The sequence below is a fragment of the Suricata suricatta genome, chromosome 14 (genome assembly GCF_006229205.1).
Source record: "Suricata suricatta isolate VVHF042 chromosome 14, meerkat_22Aug2017_6uvM2_HiC, whole genome shotgun sequence".
NCBI classification, from domain to species: Eukaryota; Metazoa; Chordata; class Mammalia; order Carnivora; family Herpestidae; genus Suricata; species Suricata suricatta.
The window spans coordinates 20,087,317-20,107,807 of NC_043713.1; the positions used below are offsets into that span (position 1 = coordinate 20,087,317).

General features: G+C 38.0%; 1 protein-coding gene across 6 annotated transcripts in view; it reads right to left on the bottom strand.

Annotated features, from left to right (window-relative positions):
- The window catches only part of POLI (DNA polymerase iota), a 29,407-nt gene extending 10,586 nt beyond the window's left edge, over nucleotides 1-18,821 (bottom strand). For 4 of the 6 annotated variants that reach the window (XM_029922360.1, XM_029922359.1, XM_029922358.1 and 1 more), the window contains exons 1-8: nucleotides 18,665-18,821; nucleotides 17,110-17,217; nucleotides 14,271-14,435; nucleotides 9,249-9,401; nucleotides 6,754-6,990; nucleotides 4,790-4,968; nucleotides 3,368-3,459; nucleotides 467-597 (exon numbers count right to left, since the gene is read on the bottom strand). In XM_029922360.1, the coding sequence (XP_029778220.1) occupies nucleotides 467-597; nucleotides 3,368-3,459; nucleotides 4,790-4,968; nucleotides 6,754-6,990; nucleotides 9,249-9,401; nucleotides 14,271-14,435; nucleotides 17,110-17,217; nucleotides 18,665-18,812 (1,213 nt within the window). In that variant the 5' untranslated portion in view covers nucleotides 18,813-18,821. Of the gene's footprint in view, nucleotides 1-466; nucleotides 598-3,367; nucleotides 3,460-4,789; nucleotides 4,969-6,753; nucleotides 6,991-9,248; nucleotides 9,402-12,244; nucleotides 13,005-14,270; nucleotides 14,436-17,109; nucleotides 17,218-18,664 lie in introns of those variants that run through there. The other 2 variants (XM_029922362.1, XM_029922361.1) reach the window with 2 other exon arrangements.
- Between the last annotated feature and the right edge of the window lie 1,670 nt (nucleotides 18,822-20,491).

The window sequence follows — 20,491 nt, forward strand, 5'->3', positions numbered from 1 at the left end:
AGCACCTTTTTTCATGATAGCCAAAAAATGGAAACAATCTAAATGCCTATATCTTGTGTCATGTAACACATTATCATAGTTTTGTGTTCTCTCAACTTGGGGAACACTGTTAACTGTGTCTTTATTTTTATTATCTATTAAAAAAAAAAAAAACAAAGTCTTCCTGTGAAAATTCCTTCCTGTGAAAATGAAAGTATTGAATAGCTTACTAACTCCCTGTGAAGACCCTCCATCTTTGGATCACATTTGTAATTCAAAGGTTTTTCTGTTTGTTTGCTTGTTTGTTTAAGAGTTCAACCAGCTAGGGCGCCTGGGTTGCCTGACTTCTGATTCTGTGTCTCCCTCTCTCTCTGCTCCCACCCCCAGCTTGTGCTATGTCTCTCTCTCAAATATAAATAAACATTTTTTAAAAATTTAAAAAAAGAGTTCAACATGCCAATTAAATTATTAGAAAATTAGCCCAAACCTGTCCCTAACTTCTGAATTACATGCGATGGAATAGGGCACTGACGACTCTCACGGCCCCAGTGATTCTCAGATGAGTACCGACGGATTGCTAATCTTACTGTATGTGGCTTCCTTCCATCTTGGCATACTCTAAAAATATAGAGAAAGTGGAAACAAGGAGTTAGAAAAGTATTTCTTAAAGTTTCTTTTTCTTTTTAACCTAAGGGTATCACCATAACAATTATAAATATGGTTGATAACTAGGCAGGAAGCAATAAAAGACCCCGAATAGTCACCAGTCTATGCACCAAAGCCCTGAAATCCTAAAACCCTGAATTCCTTAGGCTCTCAGGCCTCACTCAGAATTGAGTGCAACCAGAAAAGAATAGAAATAAGATACAATTACATAAAGCCATTTTTATAATTTTTATAATTTTTTATAATTTTTTATAATTTTTATAATTCAAATCCAAACATTAAAACCAGCAGGAAATTTAAGAAACTAAGAGAACATTCACTGACAAAGGCAAATCCATGAAAAATGACAGATTTTTTTTACACAGGAAAAAAGATTACAAAAAGAAGAACAATTTTTACCAAGATAATTTTGTCAAAAAGCACTCCCTGAAAAGATACAAGGAGACAGTAATACCACCGTTATATGGGAAATTAGACTAATAACTTGAAAGATCAATTATATACCACATTTAAGAAGATTGCACGTACTGTATCTTTAAAAGTGTTCCATTCAAATGGTCTTGGTTTTAGTGTCGAAAATAAAAGTGTTAATGAGATACAAAATTCACTTAAAAAGCAAAAATCTAATTACTAGAAAAATGTCATTAAAAATAATATTCTCCTTTTTATACGTATGGCAACATATTAAAAAGTCACCAACATAAAACACAAATATTGTACGTTGTTAAACATACTCAAATTGAATTCTGAACTGGAAAATTTGCATTTTTATAAAAAATATTTCTTTCTTTTATTGCTTTTTCACAAGACTTCTTGATTGTTGCCTTACTAAAATAGTAAGATATCCTAAATGGTTCCTGTAAACATGTTACTAGTTTAAATACCTTCCAGTTAAATATTTCCTACTAAGTCATTGTAAAATTTAAAGAATCTGACTTGGTTCATATAACTAATTAAGACATAATAAGAAAAGGCCATATTCTAAGCAAGCTAAACTAGTGCCCAGAGAAGGGGTTAAAAATTATATGATTTTAGGGGTGTCTGGGTGGCTCAGTCGATTGAGCATCTGACTTCGACTTAGGTCACCATCTCAGGGTTACTGAGTCCAAGGCCTGAATCGAGCTGTGTGGTGACAGTTCGGAGCCCGGACCCTGCTTCGGATTCTGCGTCTCCCTCTCTCTGCCCCTCTCCCACTTGGCATGGCTGCACGCTCCCTCTCTCAGAAATAAACATCTAAAAAAGTTATTAAAAAAATTATATGATTTCATGCCTCTTCTACAGCTATACTATTAGTCACCATACACTCTAAAAGGAAAACACATTCACACAAAGACAATTATTTTTTTTGCCAGTCACATAGACAGTATTATATATCAGCCACTCAAACAAGGGGCCATGGTGTAGAGGGAGTGGCAAGCAGAGATAAGGAGGAATGGTTCAGAGCTGGTAACTTTTTAAGGTTATTTTATTTTGAAAGAGATGAAAGACCGAGAAAAAGCATGAGTGGGGGAGGAGCAGAGAGAGAGAGAGAATCCCAAGCAGGCTCTGTGCTCCATGCTGAGCCCCATGCAGGGCTCAGTCTCACAACGGTAAGATCATGACCTGAGTCAAAAATCAAAAGTCAGACACTTACTCGGCGGAGCCACCCATAGCTGGGAATTTATAGGTTTAAAGCATCTAGTCTCATTTCTGGGCTGATTCATCATGCAAGAGCCTGTAAAATGTGTGTGGCTTCTCTGCCTGCAGGACTCTTGCCGATGGCCGGGCATTTCACAGTAGTCTTGCACTTCGCCGCAGCCAAGCGGGTGACCCAGTTTCAGCAGCACACTCCCCGGCCCGGCCTGAGCTGTATCACCGGAGCTGGGTCTCTCCGCCAGCTGCAGCCACAGCCGCAGGCAGCAAACCATGAGCTGCCTGGCTCTGCCCAAGACGTGAGAACCACACAGCAGGTGACAGCAAAGCTGTAGGAAACTTTACCTCATCAGTTTGCTGAAATTTACAGTCATCTAAAAACCTCTCTCTCTAGTCACAGTTACAGTCATTACAGAAGCACAGCGACCCAAGTGTTACACCCCTGACACCCTACCTTGAGAAATCAAAGATATGGGAGGAGAAGAGATAATACCCTCGTACTGAGAAACAGATACATGACAGGCAAGGAGCATCAGGAACTAAACACCTTGTTCCATTCACGTTATGCTCTTCGTATACTCGGAGTCCCAGCTGACACGGTCACGTCCTTCTAGACCAGTGCCCGCACGCACCCTCCCTGCTCACGCACAGCCCCACTTAGCTGTTCCTTTGTCTGACTCCATTTTCTTTCACACAGTCTGAAGCAAAGGAGATATAAGGGTTCTTCTACTCTCTCCATCACTGTTCCTCTGGATAGTTTCCTATCCTCAAGCATCTCAAATTTGTAGGTGTAGACATTCTCGATATCGATAAAACCCTCTCGGGTAACTATGAGCAGCTTAAGATCCACAGTATAACCACAATGTTACTAAAATTAAAACTAATGGACACAGAAGGACTAAATTTGGTTAAGAGCATCTGTTCCTATGTTTGAAATAGTTTATAATGTAGAGAAATTCGATGATAAATGATCTCTCTTTACACTGTTCGGTCTCTAGTTATTCCATAAATTCTAAGACAGAACACCAAGTATATTTTCCATATACTTTACAAAGAATATTTAGAATGATATGGCAAAATGGAAAATCACCTGTTCAAAAGACTGGCCAGTAGTTCTTCGATCTTATTTTTAACTTCAACTTCTGATGAACATTTTTTAAATGAATCCTCCTCACTAAAGGACTACCAAAGAAGCACAAATAGGGATTATTATAAACCCGAATAAGCATGTCCAGTTATGAGTGTGGATGTCAAATATCCAGTACATTCTTTATTAACTTCCCTCTAGTGCTTAGTTTGAGCCATTTCGTTCACTTTTGTATGTGCTCTTTTGATCTGCAAGTTACTACATTCCACTAGAAAGTGCACTGGAAGTCAAGAAAATTAGAAAGCTCTACTACCTAGGGCCTCTGGGAGGCTCACTTAGCTAAGCGTCTGCTTCTTGATTTTGACTCATGTCATCTTATGATTGATGAGTTCGAGCCCCATGTCGGGCTCTGCACTGACAGCACAGAGCCTGCTTGGGATCCTCTCCCTTCCTCTCTCTCTCCCCTCCCCTCCTCATGTGTGCGCGCGTGCTCTCTCTTTCTCATATTAAATAAATAACAACAACAAAAAGCTCTAGTACCAATTCCAACCTTTATTCTATGATTATAGTAAGTCTCTTAATCTTCTAGCACTTGAATTTGAGTTTAACCTTGGACACATTATTTAACCTTTTGAAAGTACATTATCCTCATCACTTTTTTGGTAATGTTTATTTTTGAGAGAGAGAGCAAGCAAGCAAGCACAGGGAAGGGCAGAGAGAGAGAGAGAGGCAGACACAGAATCCAAAGCAGGCTCCAGATTCTGAGCTGTCAGCACAGAGCCTGACTACAAGCTTGAACTCACTAACTGTGAGATCATGAACTGGGTCAAAGTCGAACGCCTGACTGATTGAGCCCCCCAGGTGCTCCCAGGATCCTCCTCTTAGAAAAAGAACAGGAAAGAGGGGAAAAGGTACGAACAAGTAACAGTACTACCTACCTCAAAGCTTTGTTGTGAAGAGTAAATGGGCTAAGGTATGTAAAGCACTTAGTAAAGTGCCTGTCATATAGGGAAAAAAAATCCATCAATGTTAACTGGGTGATTATACTTGTATCTATTTCCTAAATCATTAGACTACTCAGAAAACAAGATTTCTTAAAAACTGAAATATTTTGCCTAATGTAGGCAATAAAGTCTGTTAAAAACTAAATGGTATTTTATATGGAAACAAACTTGACAATAAACTATAAAAATAATTAAGTGGTATTTAATCAAGATAGCTAACGAGACTGAAATACTAACTCTTTAGATTCAGTTTAAAAATATTTACAAATCTAATAAATTAACCTTCTCATAGGAAAAAGATCATGTACTAAACCCAGGAAGCAAATTAGAAAAGTAAGAACGTAGTAGTAAAACCAGAAATCTTTACCTCAAATAACGTGACAACTAGTTCTCAGTTACAACAAATCTCATCCTCACGCACCTGAGGTGGCCCTGAGGGTGTCACGGGAGAGTGATCCTCTCCAAAACTGAGCTTCTGGATACGCCGAGCCACTAAAATTCCGAATTCCTTTTCTAATATTTTGGATGGAAAGGTTTGGAGATCATGCACACTTCTGATACCCAGAGCTTCAAGACGTTTGGTAGTTTTATAGCCAATACCTAGACAAAAAAGAAATAGGCACAGGGTAATAGTACCTTTGCTCCTTAAAATACAGCTAATTCAAGTATTACACACCAAACACATCTTTAAATACCATAATGAATGTTGTGCTAGGATTAAATTTTATTGAAAACTAGGTTGTCCTTCTTTTGCTCAGGGCTTCTTAAATGAACCACTTTGAAAACCTAACAACCCTAGTACAATATAATGAATATGGAGACAACCAATCAATAAATGTTGTTTTGATACATGAGGTGTTTACCACCTGTTATGTAACACTTTGGAAGTATTCAAGAGTAATGGCTATTATTCATGCAAAGAAAGACTGCCACTAAATAAATTTAATTAGCAGTGCTTACTATGTAATCTGACTCCTAGATATACTATCACACATTTATCCATAAGTCCCATCTGCCATATTTACTTTCCCAAATACCAAAACCAGAAAGCAAACAGATTGAAAAATCTACTCATTGCCAAAACTCCTAGCAAAAATTGTTGCACTAACACTCAGTCATAGTTTATCACATTACTTGAGATGCTCAGGAAATTTAGTGCCCCTTTATTTCCCTCTTTTTTAAAAATATTTATTTATTTATGGGGGGGCAGCATGCCAGAGAGAGTGGAAGTGGGGGGAGGGGCAGAGAGAGAAGGAGAGAGAGAGAGAGTTGTCAGTTGGAAGTCCCAAGTAGGACCTTTCCCACAAACCATAAGAGCATGACTTGAGCTGAAATCAAGATTCAGATGCTTAACTGACTGAGCCATTGAAGCACTCCTCTCTCAATTAAAAAAAAAAAAAAACGAATTCTACCATATTCTGGTTTTCCTGCACAGTAAAAGAAGTAAATCAAAGGCAATCAGTGTGGAGGGGAAATTATTAAAGTGGAGTGACAGATATGTTCACAGCTGAAATAAAAGAGGGCTGGCAATTTGGCAATAAGAGAAAGCCAATAAAAAAATAATAAACCCAAGAACTCAAAAAGTAAAGTCAAGTAATAATGTTATTTATGACTATCAATATACAGCGCTTAATTTATTATAACCTGACATAGTTAATAACTGTTTTTCAGAATGTAGACTCAGTCATCCAGAAAACTGCAAGTTACACTTATATTAATGAAGGCAAGGCAGTGTATAAAACATTTTGTAATCACACAAACATGGGTTAAAAATATGAATTTATGACATCTAAACTTTCAGTTGACTTAGAAATTTCCACAGAATTCTATCATCACATCTTATCCTCCAGCAATGCCACAGAAAAGAAGTTTAACATGTTCCTTATTGATGGTCTATAAAAACATAAATATTTGATCTTCAGGGTAGAAATTTGCCCCATGACCTGAATAGGTCACTAACCCCTCAAGAAAATTAGTTTCTTCATCTTTAAAATAAGAACTTGGCCTAAATGCCTTGGAAGGTCCCTTGTAGCCTTAACATTTTCTGTATAATCCCAAAGCGGAGTTAGTAAAAGACCAAAGCCCCTTTCCAGACGCAGTGTACAGTATAAGAATATGAAGCAAGGACTGGAAATAAAGGACCATGTGTCCAGGTTCTAACTTTCATGATCACATTCAAACTACACTAAAATAAAAGTCGGTGAAACTAGAAAAGTACTTTCATACTGAATTTCCTAATCCAGATTCCTTCCAGAGAACATCAGAGTTTTGGGTTTTCTCCAAGAGCCAAGTACACAGGCTCTAAGAATTATATGTATCTATAATTTTTAAAATTAAAGAAATGCAATAAAACTAATGTATACTTTTCAAATATAAATGTCTTACCAGGTATCTCCTTTACATGGTTCAAGCTCTGAATGAGAACTTGAGAACTTTCGGGTAGTAAGACTGTTTGTTGATTTGGTTTAAAAGCACCAGAAACTAACTTTGCCAATAATTTATTAGAAGCCACTCCAGCACAGCCCGTGAGACCCAGGTGATTGCACATGGCTTCCCGCATCTCTGCTGCAATCTGAGATCCAACGAGGAGTCTGATGTGCAAGATGTCATGCAGGTTTACAGCTATAAAAATAGGCAATGTCATTTAAAGTCATAAAAGAATTTTTAATTTTCTATTTTTGAAATGAGCTTAAAAAGGGGACAGGGCTTCACCTATATCCAAAATTCTCCCCCACAACAGCACCACCATACTGCCACCCATTTAACTCATCTCTTTTGTTCTTCATAAGAATTCTGTAAAGTAAATATCTACCAGTAGTGAATTCCAAGCGCTTGCGATACGCATGCATCCTGGGAGTGCTTAATCATTAACAGATTTGTAAAAATTGTTTATTTAAAAAATTTTATTTTTACATTTTTATTATTTTTGAGAGACAGAGCGTGAGCAGGAGAGGGGCAGAGAGAAAAAGAGACAAAGAATCCAAAGCAGGCTCTAGGCTCTGAGCTGGTGGTCAGCACAGAGCCGGATGCGGGGCTTGAACCCACAAACTGTGAGATCATGACCTGAGCCGAAGTCGGACACTCAACTGACTGAGGCACCCAGGGGCCTCTTAATTGTTTATTTTTGAAAGAGAGAGAGAGAAAGTGCAGAAGGGGCAGAGAGAGAAGGAGACAGAGGAAATGAGCGGGCTCTGTGCTGACAGCAGAGAGCCTGATGCAAGGCTTGAACTCAGAAACTATGAGATCATGACCTGAGCCCAAGTCGGACATTTAACCAACTGAGCCATCCAGGTGCCCCTTAATGATTAAGAAGTTATGAAATTTGATCTCTCATAAAAAATTCCTATCAATCAGGGACCTGGGTGGCTCAGTGGATTAAGTGTCCAACCACGGCTCAGGTCATGATCTCACCGTTTGGGAGTTCAAGCACCGTGTTGGGGCTCTGTGCTGACCTCAAAGCCTGGAACCTGCTTCAGATTCTGTCTCCCTCTCTCTCTGCCCCTCCCCTGTTCATACTCTGTCTCTCTCTTTCTCAAAAATAAACATTAAAAAAATTCCCACTGATGTTAGTAAAACTTTTACTCATTTTTAACTGTAAGCAAGCATAAAAGTATTACATTAATAAGAGAGCTAACATCCCAGCTTTCAAGATCTAAATCAAAACTTCACACACACTAACTAGATGTGCTACTGAAAACAATTCTACATCTGCACATAGTTTGAGAGATCTTATATGAAATGTGTAGAGAAATTATACAGAAAGAAATTTTCTTGGGGACGAAAATGGTATTAGAATCATATGAGACAGATCTTATTCTCAGGAGTATTTACGGATGAAGTGTCATAATGTCTGCAATTTACTTTTAAATGGCTCATTGATCAGCTATCGATCAACAAAAAGGGAGCAAGTAAAGGTAGCAAAACAGCAATGAGTGTAACTACAAGTTAGGGCATAAGTGTCTTCACAGTATTGTTCTGTCAACTTTTCTGCAGGGTTGAAGAATTTTTTTTTAGCAACATCTTGAAAGGAAGGATTCATGAAGAATGACATTTTCTTCTTAGGATATAAAACCTAGCTCTCTGTAATATGTACTAATGAATACTGAATTTGCTTTAAAAATTATTCTATTCAGTCCTTATGAGTGACAACGGAGCCCGGGTACAAAGACACAAGAAAAGCTTCCGTGTCCTCTTCTGGAAGAGAACTGTAGCTCCACCCCCTTTCTTTACAGTAGTCACTGGGGCTTATTTTCAAATGTAAATCTCTCTGGAAGTACCGCTAGTCGTTCACACTTTAATATGTGAAGGAGATGGGCCATGCTGCTTTCTTGCTAACAGTTGGCAAAGACTACTGAACGGACTGAATTCTGAATATGAGCTTGCGAAGAAGGATCGCAGGTAGGCCTGAGCGAGCTTCCATGGGGGTCAACTCAGGAAGTCAAAGAGCAACACGAGTGCCTTGATGCCTGGGGGAACAGAAGGAACAGCAAAAGAGGCGACAAAAGACAAATTTAGTTTACCTCCAAATTTGCTTACAGCCAGTTTTAGGAGAATAAAAATTAGCCCAAAAAGTGTATCGTCAAGGCAACTCTCATCACCTAAAGAGGTACGGCTCTTCAATATGACCGCACACAAGCTGTGTCAGAGAAGCGCAGAGTGCACGGAGCACTGGGCTACAGGTCCTCAAGATCTCGTTCTCTGCCTACTTAACACAGAATACCTAATTTTAATTGCAGACAGACCCTGAAATATGGCTACACCTTCACAAAAGCCATAACATTTTCAGAAAGATAAAGTCGGTTCATTAAAGTCACTGAATTCAGTGAGCATTAAGAAATGTAGGCACTTTAGGTTACTAAACAGAGCAAGAACTCACTTACACTGATCATTATAGACATGACCCGACACCGTCAGTGCTGAAAGGTCATCACTTTGAAGCTGCTGCAGTCTCTTCTCAACCATCTCTGTTAGATCCACAAAGTTTTCATCAAATCCGAGTCTCTCAACAACTGGACTAAATTCTTCCAACAACTCTAAATTGAAATAATAGTGGTGCACAGATATTAACTAAAGCCATAACTAAAACAGATGTAACTATATTATGCTTAAAAATACGTCAGGTATGTTAAAAGGTTTTTCACCCTTCCACGCTATCTCTTAAAAAGTCCTCAGTTAACTGGAATTTTTTTTCTGTACCACATTTGGAGTAAAGGCAATATTTTCCAACAAAGAAGTCCAAAATGACATTCCCTGGGTAGATGCTCATAGCAATAGATTTAGCTTATTCTCCTATACCCCAAATTCCTATACCTGTAGTACATTAAATATTAATGCTTCTAGTTCATTTTGACTTCAAAACAGTAGGTCAAAAGAATAAATTAATCAGCCTAGAAAAGCAGAAACAAGGAATAATATATTTCACTATATTTTCCACAAGAGTTTTAAAAAGACAATATAAAATATAAAACTTCCACTTATTACTGAACTAAAAAGAAAAGTCACTTAATTTTCAAAATACACTACAATGAAGATTCAGGTCAGTCATCCCCCAGCTTGTTCCTCAAGGGTAGATATGGACCATCACCTACATGTATTTGAATGTCCACCACCTAGCACAATACCCTGTCTTTAAGTCAAAAGCTTGCTAATTGAAGTAACCAAGATTTGAAATAAATTCAAAAGGACAATTAATTCTTCTTTTTAGAATTAACTAATAACTCTAAAATCATTGAGAATTTTCACTTCTCTCTCAATCATCTGCTGATACAGGAAGGATGGCAAAATACAAATTACTAGCCTTTTCTTATTTAAAAATGCATAAGTGGGGCACCTGGGTGGCTCAGTTGGGTAAGCGTCCAAATGCAGCTCAGGTCATGATTTCACAATTCGCTGGCTGGAGCCCTGACAGCTCAGAGCCTGGAGCCTGCTTCAGATTTTGTGTCTCCCTAGCTCTCTACCCCTCCCTTGCACACACTCTCTCTTAAAAATAAACAAACATGTTTAAAAAAATTTAGATACATAGATTCTCAAAAGCCTATAATATGAAAGTTTAGAAATAAAAGTACTATTGTCCTTCCAGATAGATCACTTTTTTACACAAATACTAAATATACCTCTATTTTATTGATGCCAACTTGATAATATCACAAGAAAACAATTAAAGGTAACAATGTGACCCAGTGACCACCAAAAATCACTTCCACTCTACTTAGGGAAAACTATTTATCTGAGATTGACAACTTTTTTGACCACATAAAAGAATTCTTTTGCACTTCCTACATCAATTTCTGCAATTTTTTCCGTAGTATATACTATATAAAACAAAGAAAGACAAGGTTTTAAGTACTAAGCAGAAAAGCAATTAAACACAGAATCAGGCACAAAGCTGGCCAGTCACCGACTCCTGACTGATTATATGGGTTCTATTACCAAGTCACAGAGATACACCACTTATCCCATTCTTGAAGTTAATAGTCTTTTGCTGTCAACTTCATAAACAAGATGCATTTATTAAACATGTAAGGGCAAGGAGAGGAGTTTATAATTAGACAAAAAACTATCTAGATAAAAATGTAGACATGCTGTAGGAAAATATGAAATGAGCAATAAGGTATATTATAAATAGGTCAGAGATAAATTCAGTATAGGACAATTAAGCTATGTTCCTACTTCAATTCAGAAAATACAAGAGAAAAGTTAACAAAATAACTTATTTTTAATGCACAAATCATGCTTAGAATATTCTTTTTTGAGCTTATTTATCTTGACAAAGAGTGTGCACATGCAGGGGAGGGGTAGGGAGAAGGAGAACCAGAATCCCACAGAGGCTCCATGCTGTCAGCACAGAGTCTGAGGTGGGGCTGATTCTCATGAATCATGAGATCATGACCTGAGCTGAAATCAAGAGTCGGATGCCTAACCAACCGAGCCACTCAGGTGCCCCAGAATATTTGTTATTATATTAGTGCATTTTGAAAAAACATCTTATTTAAGTAATATCTACACCCAACATGGGACTTTAAATCACAAATCTGAGATCAAAATCACATGCTCCTCTGACTGAGAAAGCCAGGTGCCCCAATATTAGTGCATTTATAGTTCTCTCAAGATACTTGATAAATTGGGGCACCTGGGTGGCTCAGTCGGTTAAGCCTCCGACTTCAGCTCAAGTCAGATCTCACATTTGTGGGTTCAAGCCCTGCATCAGGCTCTGTACTGACAGCTAGCTCAGAGCCTGGAGCCTGTCTTCAGATTCTCTCTCTGACCCTCCCCCTCTCATGCTCTGTCCCTCTCTGTATCAAAAATAAATAAAACATTGAAAAAAAAATTTTTTTAAAGATATTTGATAAATTAAGAATCAGTATAAAAGTCAGACTTACTAAATTTTCAGGATGACATTTTCATTATGGAAAAAATGAAAAGGTAGTGGCATAAAAGTCATAAAGGAAAGATTGATTAATCTGACACCATAAATACATGTAAAAAGATAAAATACAAATTGGAAATATATTTATAATACATGGGTATCAAAGAGCTAATTTCAAGTTCCAAAAAATGATATAAGCCAATTAGAAAACAATGAGCAATCCAAAAGAAAATCAGGCCCTACAGGCTTTTCACAGGAAATATATATATATATATATAAATGACCAAAATATGAAAAGATGTTCAAACTGACTCATACAGAAATTCAAATCAAAACAATGACTTACTATTTTTTTACCTATCAGTCTAAATCTTTACAATCTGAGAATATGTAACACCCATATATACAAGCAACGTGCTGGGAAAGCCCAGCACTGCAACATTCAGCAGTGTTCAAAATTTTAAGTGCAAATTATCTTTGATCTAGAAATTAACCTCTAAGAATACTTACCATACGGATATCTCCATAAAAGTATGCCAAAATTTCTGTGTGAAAATGTCTACTGAAGCATATATTAGGAAGAGCAAAAAGTTAGTAACAGCCTAATAGGTAATCTATCACTATCAGGAAACCATGTAATTTATCATCCAAAATAAGACATTCTTTGAATGAAAGGAGGTGCTATTAATAATCACGTGGGGACAACAGGAACAAAGTGGGACAACTGTCTTAATATCACTAAAGGACCGGTTAAGTACAGAACAAAATGCAACATAGCACTGTGCAGGTGCTGGAAGAATGAGGACGAGTTCTGTGAAGAGGCGCAACAGTAGGTATAACCTCTTCTGTGTACACTAAGGACTTTCTTAATATTCACATATACACAGTTTTGCGTAGATGCTCAAGTGATATCTTCGGAGTACAGGCTTATCTTTTCTGCTTGGCTATCCCTTCTTCCCCTTCTCCCATTTCACCACAGGCACCTCCTCTCCAGAAGTTAACCAAGTTCAAAACCTAGTATGTATCTCTCGCTTCCCTTCCTCTTTGTATATAGACATACATACCTTTACTCAACAAGGAACACCTCTCTCAGAATCAAACAGTGTACCACCGATGCATTCTTGGTAATGACTATATAACACCCATTGTAGAGCAGTCCCAGTTCCATTAGCCATTCGCGTCCTGAAGAGCATTTATTTTTCTTCCGTATTTTTACCAATTACAAACCATGCTACAATGTTTTTGTACATATGTTCTCATGATTGTATTTCTGTTGGATAAATTCCCAGCAGTAATATCACAGGATTAAAAATATAACTTGTATCTTTAATTTGGAAAAAAACATTTCTATATTTCTGTTTTAAAAGCTGTAATACTTAATGTTTCTACTTTTTTTAATTGTTTATTTTTTGCAAGTATGATGGGAATAAAATAGTATCTTACTAATTCAAATTTCCTGAGCCACTAATGAATTTGGATATTCTTTTTCCACATAATTGTGGAGATTGGGTTTGCTCTTTTTGTCAATTGCCTATTCATACTTTTTGTCCAGTTCTCTTAAGTATCTTTTGTTATAAATTTTTAAGGGCTTTTTGGATATTATACTTAACACTTTCATCTGAAAACAGCTATAGTTAATAAAAAGGACAAGCAAAAACAGTAGCAGAAAAGATAAGTAGCTGGTTCTTATACATTTTTAAATTACATATATTTGCAATATGCAGGACAAATATATTTCCTATTTCCTATAATTTACTAAAACTCTAAGATTCAAACCCAAATCTTACTATGGAGGAGTTTGCCTATATTGTAATATTTAGTATACGTATAAAATCCAAGAAAAGATATTCATTATTTTTGCTAGTAGTTCTTAACAAATCAGTTTTTAATTATGTGAATCAAACGTTACAGAAGCTTCTCCCAACTATTAGCACATTAGAGCACAGCATATTTATAATTCATTTAAACTTGGTTTGAAATTAAAAATGAAAAACATATAAGGGCACCTGGGTGGCTCAGTCAGTTAAGCATCCAACTCTTGATCTTGGCTCAGATCATGATCTGTTCGTGAGTTCAAGCCTGACATAAGGCTTGCTTGGGATTCTGCCTCTCCTCTTCTCTACCCCTCCCAGGCATGTGCACTAGCTCGGGTGCGCATATGCACGTATGCACTCTCTCAAAATTAAAATAAATAAATTAAATAACATAAAATATTTTTAAATGTTTTTCTTTCTTTGGTATATCTTTCCATTTTCTCATTTCCAAATTTTGCTTTACATTTTTACTCACAATCTTATAAACACCAATCACAACAGACTCCAAATTTCTTACAACTATACCTTTTCTGTCAAGATTACTCATAACATAAAAAGTCATCCTCTTATATAAAATATTTTTTAAGCAGGCAAGGCCCAAAATAAAATTTATCAGCAAAAAGAAAGTGACTTATAGCATTTTATTTATTAAAAGATTTATGTAGTGAATGTGCATCCTATATACAAATTAATGCTGAAAGCATATTGCCCATGATCTGTACCTGTGACCTTATATGACATCTCCCTGTAACGTGTCAAGTCTTCTCCATTAACTAACACCAGCTGTGGACATTTTTCTTTTGCATCTCTGACATTCATAAGTTTCTTAACTCCAAGTTTTCTAGCTTCATAGTTGCAGGTAACCACCAAATATTTCTGCTGAACCCCTGTAAAAAGTAAATATTTTTGAGAAAACTGAGGATTAAAAAATCATCTTAAGATATAACTTACTAATTTCATAATTTTAAATTGTAATGCAATTTATTCTGATTAAACCTAAAAAGTGCTGGGTCATCTGGGTGGCTCAGTCGGTTGGGCATCCGACTCCAGCTCAGGTCATGATCTCACACTTCCTGGCTTCGAGCCCCCCATTGGGCTCTGTGCTGACAGCTCAGAGGCTGGAGCCTGCTTCAGATTCTCTGTCTCCCTCTCTCTGTCCCTCCCCTGCTTGTGCTGTCTCTGTCTCTCAAAAGATGAACAAATGTTAAAAAAATTTTTTTAAATAACGAAAATGTGCTATTCAGTGAAAAAGCATAGCCTCCATTCATCAGGTTCTATGAAGTAAAATTAACAAAAATTATCATAAATGAGTATATTCTCAGGGCACCTGGGTGGCTTAGCCAGTTAAACATCTGACTCTTGATTTCAGCTCAAGTTACAATCTCGCGAATTGTGAGATCAAGCCCTGCACTGGGCTCTGCGCTGACAGCCCAGAGCCTGTTTGGGATTCTCTCTCTCCGCCTTGGTCTGCACCCACCCTGCTCTCTCTCTCTCTCTCTCTCAAAATAAATATTTTAAAAATAAAAATAAATCATTATATTCTCTGGAGTCTTTAGCAAAAAGATACAAACAAAATCCTTCCAGGAATTATTTTTCAGACAATATGAAACCAGATTAATTTATACTAAATTAACACTTTATATAGGTCTGGGCTATATTTCACCAAAAACTAAAGTAGATGAAAATAATTGAGTACAGGGGCGCCTAGGTGGCTCAGTCGGTTAAGCCTCTGACTTTAGCTCAGGTCATGATTTCGCGGTTCGTGAGTTTGAGTCCAGCAATAGGCTCTGTGCTGACAGCTCAGAGCCTAGAGCCTGCTTCAGTTCTGTGTCTCCCTCTCTCTGCCCCTCCCCTGCTCATGTTCTGTCTGTCCGTCTCCAAAAATAAACATTAAAAAAATTTTTTTTAAAAAGAAAAGAACTGAGTACAATTAATTACTGGTTTCTGCTAGAAAAACTTTCCAAAGAATATAAAGCAATGTTCTATTGTAAGTGCCATCCTACATCAAGCATGAAGGAACTCTTCCCAATAAATGTTGTAATTATTAAACTGCTCTGCAGAATAATTTGCAGAAAAGATTAGACAGTGAGGCATCACTAATGGGTCCCCTCTTTATCAAAAATGATTAAATTATGATCATCTACAGACTACACAAATTCTCATTTACTAGTGGTGGCTTAAGATTGCTGAAATTACTTTTCTCTTTACACAAGTTGACCATTTGTTTACTGCTGTAAAGGTAATGTTTATCTAACGTATGTAAAACACAACCATGTAGAAGAAACAAAGGTTATGTCCACTCCACCAACCTTGATTTATAAACTTTTGTTTCTAAAATTTTGATGTTATAAACAAGGCAAAGAGATGTTATTTCACATAAAGATTTTTGACATATCAGATTAAATACTCCAAAATAGAATCTCTGGGTCAAAAGTAGTAATTTAAGACTCATTAGTGAACTACATAAAAATCAGACTGGCAAATCCCTTAACTAAATCCTCCTAATACAGAATTAAATTGCACGGCCTCACCTCTGTATGTCCCCAGCCCGAGTCAAACAGTCACGTGTTTGTTGAGGATAACCGAAAGACTACTTTTGCTTTCTCCCAGAATCTTTCACCATCACATTTCTCACTTCCAGATAATCCTTCTTCCCTCTTAATTACACAACCCCTTTTTATTAAGCATTATTAAGCATTACCTACACAGCATCTTATGTTACACTGCTATTAATTAGAAATGCCTTTAGGAGAAAATTTATATCCCCTAATCCTAACGCCTTGACACGCTAAGAATGATTGATTAATCCCTCAGGATTAAAAATACTAGACTGGTATTGGCATACCAAAAACTAGTCATCCCTTTGTTCTTTAGTAAATCAGCTAGGCTGGGTGGAATTGGGATTTATCAAAACAAACGAGGCACAAGAGGTTTGCTGCTGGTGAACCACAATTGCTCTTTACGCTTAAACTAAAAAATAAATTCTTACTACACGCACAAAAGAAATTTTTGGAAATTTAAAAGACCTTTCCAATTTAAGACATACATGTAATAGAAATGTTAAAACAAGCCAATATGAACGAGTAAATCCTCAATGCAAAATCCTCTTTGCCTTTTAAAAAGATACCTGCGTTTTCATGGAAAACTTACATTCTATATGCCTCAAGTATTTAGGGTTCTGTTCAAAATCCAACTATTTTGTCATGTTACACAACTCAAGAGTCAAAATCAAAAGGGGGTTCGAAAGATGAAAATGTCCATTAGAATGTAATAAGACATTTGTGAATTTCAACCATTGACAAAAAGACTAGATTATGGTCTTTCTGTTTATGTGTTCAGTTGGCTAGATACACTACTTGTGTGAAATTCATAATTTTCATCATTTATTAAATGAGGCTTATAAATTTTACACCTACTAGTGAAGTCGTTTACTGTCTATAAAGTACCTTAAGAACTGCTTCCAAAATCTTTACTATGGTTAATAAATCAGAATATAATCAACATAAATGGGTAGTTAATACTCTTATATGAAATAAAAATATTATCAATGTCCAGAATTACCTAAAGGCTTGTCCTTCAGTCCCGGATTTGATATCATTTCTACTTGTGCATAAAAGCAATCCAGATCCACATGTACTATGACTCTGGATGAAGAACCTCCTTCTGGACCTTGACCATGAACCAAAGCACAATATGCAAAGAAATAGAAAATATATTCAGGCTGTTTATCATCTCTGAGCAATTGGCACTTCCTTAAAACATGGTAACTGAGAAGGAAGAATGCAGAATGATTTTAAGTTTTTTCCTAGATTTAGGTGTCAAATCATCTAAAACCTATGGACATAAGAGAAACTCCATCCATAGGAAGCTCTTCAGTCCTGTTTACTTTGTATGTGTTTGTGTACTATATTTTTCTCAGGCTAGAAATAACTTCTGAGGAGGGGGAAAAACCCATAATGGAAGATGAAAGGGGTAATCCTATCACCTGGAAAGTTTCTAATAAAATTTAGATTAAATTGTAAGAGGTAGGTAGGTAAGTTTAAACGCTGATTTCAACCAACTTAAAAATTAGCCTAAGTGGCGTGTTCTTAAATAAAAAGAATAAACAAGAAGAATCGTTAAATGCAAAAGGGCAGAAGCCAGACCTATGGGTTCCAGTGGACTTTACCTAGCACCCAGATGAGAGCAGGATTACCTAGTTCAATGCTGAATCCCCGGTATCTAGGACAGGGCCCGGCATGTAACAGACTACCAATAAATACTCGCTAAATTAAAAAGATTTAGTAAATATTTCTTGAATTTTAAGAAGTAGCTCATGGTCATGGGTTGGGGAGGGGAGTGCGATAAGAGAGATTCCAGCCCGTAACCAATCAAAAACAAGGCAGGCTAAGTGCAATGTGGTATTTCGGTCTGGATACTGGAACAGAAAGTTTAGTGGGAAAAAACTGGCAACATCTGTGTAGCGTTTGTACTTTAGTTCACAATACTATGCCAGTGTTCACGTCTCCGTCTTGACATATGTCAATTATGGTAAGAGAAAGGCGACCATGTAGAGTGATAGAAGATATTAACATTAGGGAACACCGCTTCTGAAAATTCTCTAAGTCTATAATTATTACAAAAATTAAAAGTTAAACGGGGGGCAGTGATGGGGGTGGGGGGGGTAAGGAAGAGCCTTGGCCCCAGGCCCTGGTTTGGGCAGCACAAGGTAGAGCCCTTGTATTTCTAGAGGCTGGAAGTGGGTCATCGGAGAGTCGGCCACTGCAGATGTGCCTCGTCTACGGTTCAGAGCCAAGCTTCAGCCCCAACCTCTGCCAAGTAGGCGACAAGGTTCTCTACTTCTGCTACGTTACTCAGCCCGGGCGCCTCGTCGGCATTCACTGGCTAACGGAGAGATCACAAATGCACCCTGGAACAACAAACTGGCACGCCCACCCTATCCTAGTAGGCGAAACCATCCCTTTCGGATCCTTAGCTGTAAAACAGCAGGTAGCGAAGAGTGGCTCTCTCCACCAAGCCGGAAAAACGAAAGGAACTGAGCGAGGCAGGGACGGTCGCGCCCCAACGGTCGCCGCCACCTCCCCAAGCCTCCGCCCGCCCCGCCCATCTCATTTACTGCAAGGGAGGCCGCCGGGCTCCTCAGGCTCGGGCGCACCGGGCGGGCGGCCGGCCTCCCCCGCCTCCGCCCGCTCCATCGCCTTAGCCGCGTCCTCCTCTTTGTCGCAGCCGGCTTCCTCCTCGGGCTCCGCCGCCGGTTTTTCCATCCCGCCGCGGCCAACAGCAGCGCAATTTCCGCCCCGTCTCCAAGGAAACCAGGGGCACCGCCCCCAGTCGCTGCGGCCTTCGCGCCTGCGCAACCCGGGCCGACCAGCCAGTTACCCGGAGGGATGCGCGGGCTGGGAATCCTTCGGTCCCGCGTGCTGAGGTTACTTCTCGCCGGGTTGAGGCCGGAAGTGAGGGATTACCGTCACAAACAACTTTTTTTTCTTGAGGTCTTCGGAGTTAGCCCCATACCACAAATTTTAACAATTTTTTTTTTAAATCTTAACTCAGAGACCAGCCTGTTCTCCTGATAACTGTTAGGAAAATTGGTAACACTTAGACGCTGAACGATTTGTGGTGATGGAAGGTAGGAGAAAGGGTGGGAATTATGGTAAGAGCAAGGCGACCATGTGAACTAACATGATCAGCAAGTATGTAAAATATTGTTGCACTTTGTTCGTTGTTTGATTTAAAGACCCTGTGACAAATTGGATCCTTGCATTCTTAATCTAAAATGAATAGGATCGCAACGCATGAATTTTGGAATCAGATAAAATTTCCAAATCAGAGCCTCCAAACTTGCTAACTTTGTGACTTTGGGCAGGTTGCATAACTGCTCTGAGCTTCAGTTTCTCCACTGTGGGGGAAAAAAAAAACCCAAAAAGACGTCTTGAGTGTCTAGAGATTAAATAAGTGAATGAAAATTAACGTATAGTTTAGTACTCCAATGTATGTAAAACACCTAACACCCAGAAGGTGCTCAATAAATGTGAGTTCTCTTTACCTTCTCTTAAGATGCTTAGGTGTCTGTGTGTGTGTGTCTGTGTGTGTGTCTGTGTGTTTTCCAGAAAAAATTTGGAAAATTTTCTGTGTATGTATACACATATTTATACATATATTTACACACACATTTTGTTTTTGTTTTTTTTACAGGATTTCCCTATTATAAGTAGGATGTGAGAACCTTGACAAACCTTTTAAAGAACATGCTGATGCATTTTTAAAGAAAGAATAACAGGCAGAACTGGGGTTCGGTGGTTTGGAGACCAAGTCTTCCTCCTTGGGTATTTTACTCTTAGACATCTGGACCAGTTCTCTAAAACTCTCCAGTGTAGGATCTATGCTGCCTTCTTTGTGAATACCGTTTTATAACTGTGGATAAAGAGCTTTTCAATTAAGTGCCTCTTGGGCTATCATCAAGGGTCCAATTACTTACAGACAACAAAGGTATTTTTTTAATTCCCCCATATTGAGAATGATACAAAGCCCTGAAACGCCATGGCGGATTAAAACACCTTTATAACAGCTCTAGGCTCACTAACACTCAACAGCTTGAGTAAAAGTGAGCTAACATTGAGAAACAGTACAAGCAGTCAAGTTCTATCTGGTTAGTTACATTTATTTCCCTGTCAATTGTCAAACTGAAGAGGGGCTTTTAATTTAGTGGAATAGATAAATGAAACCTCAAAACCCTTGAGGAACAATCAGGGCCGGTGTTTGGTTTTTTTTTTTAACTTTTTAAATTTTTTAATTTTTTTAACATTTATTCATTTTTGAGAAACAGAGAGCAGTAGTGGGGGAGGGGCAGAGAGAGAAGGACACACAGAATCCAAAGCAGGTTCCAGGCTCTGAGCTGTCAGCAGAGAGCCAGACACAGGGCTCCAACTCACAGTCCGGGAGA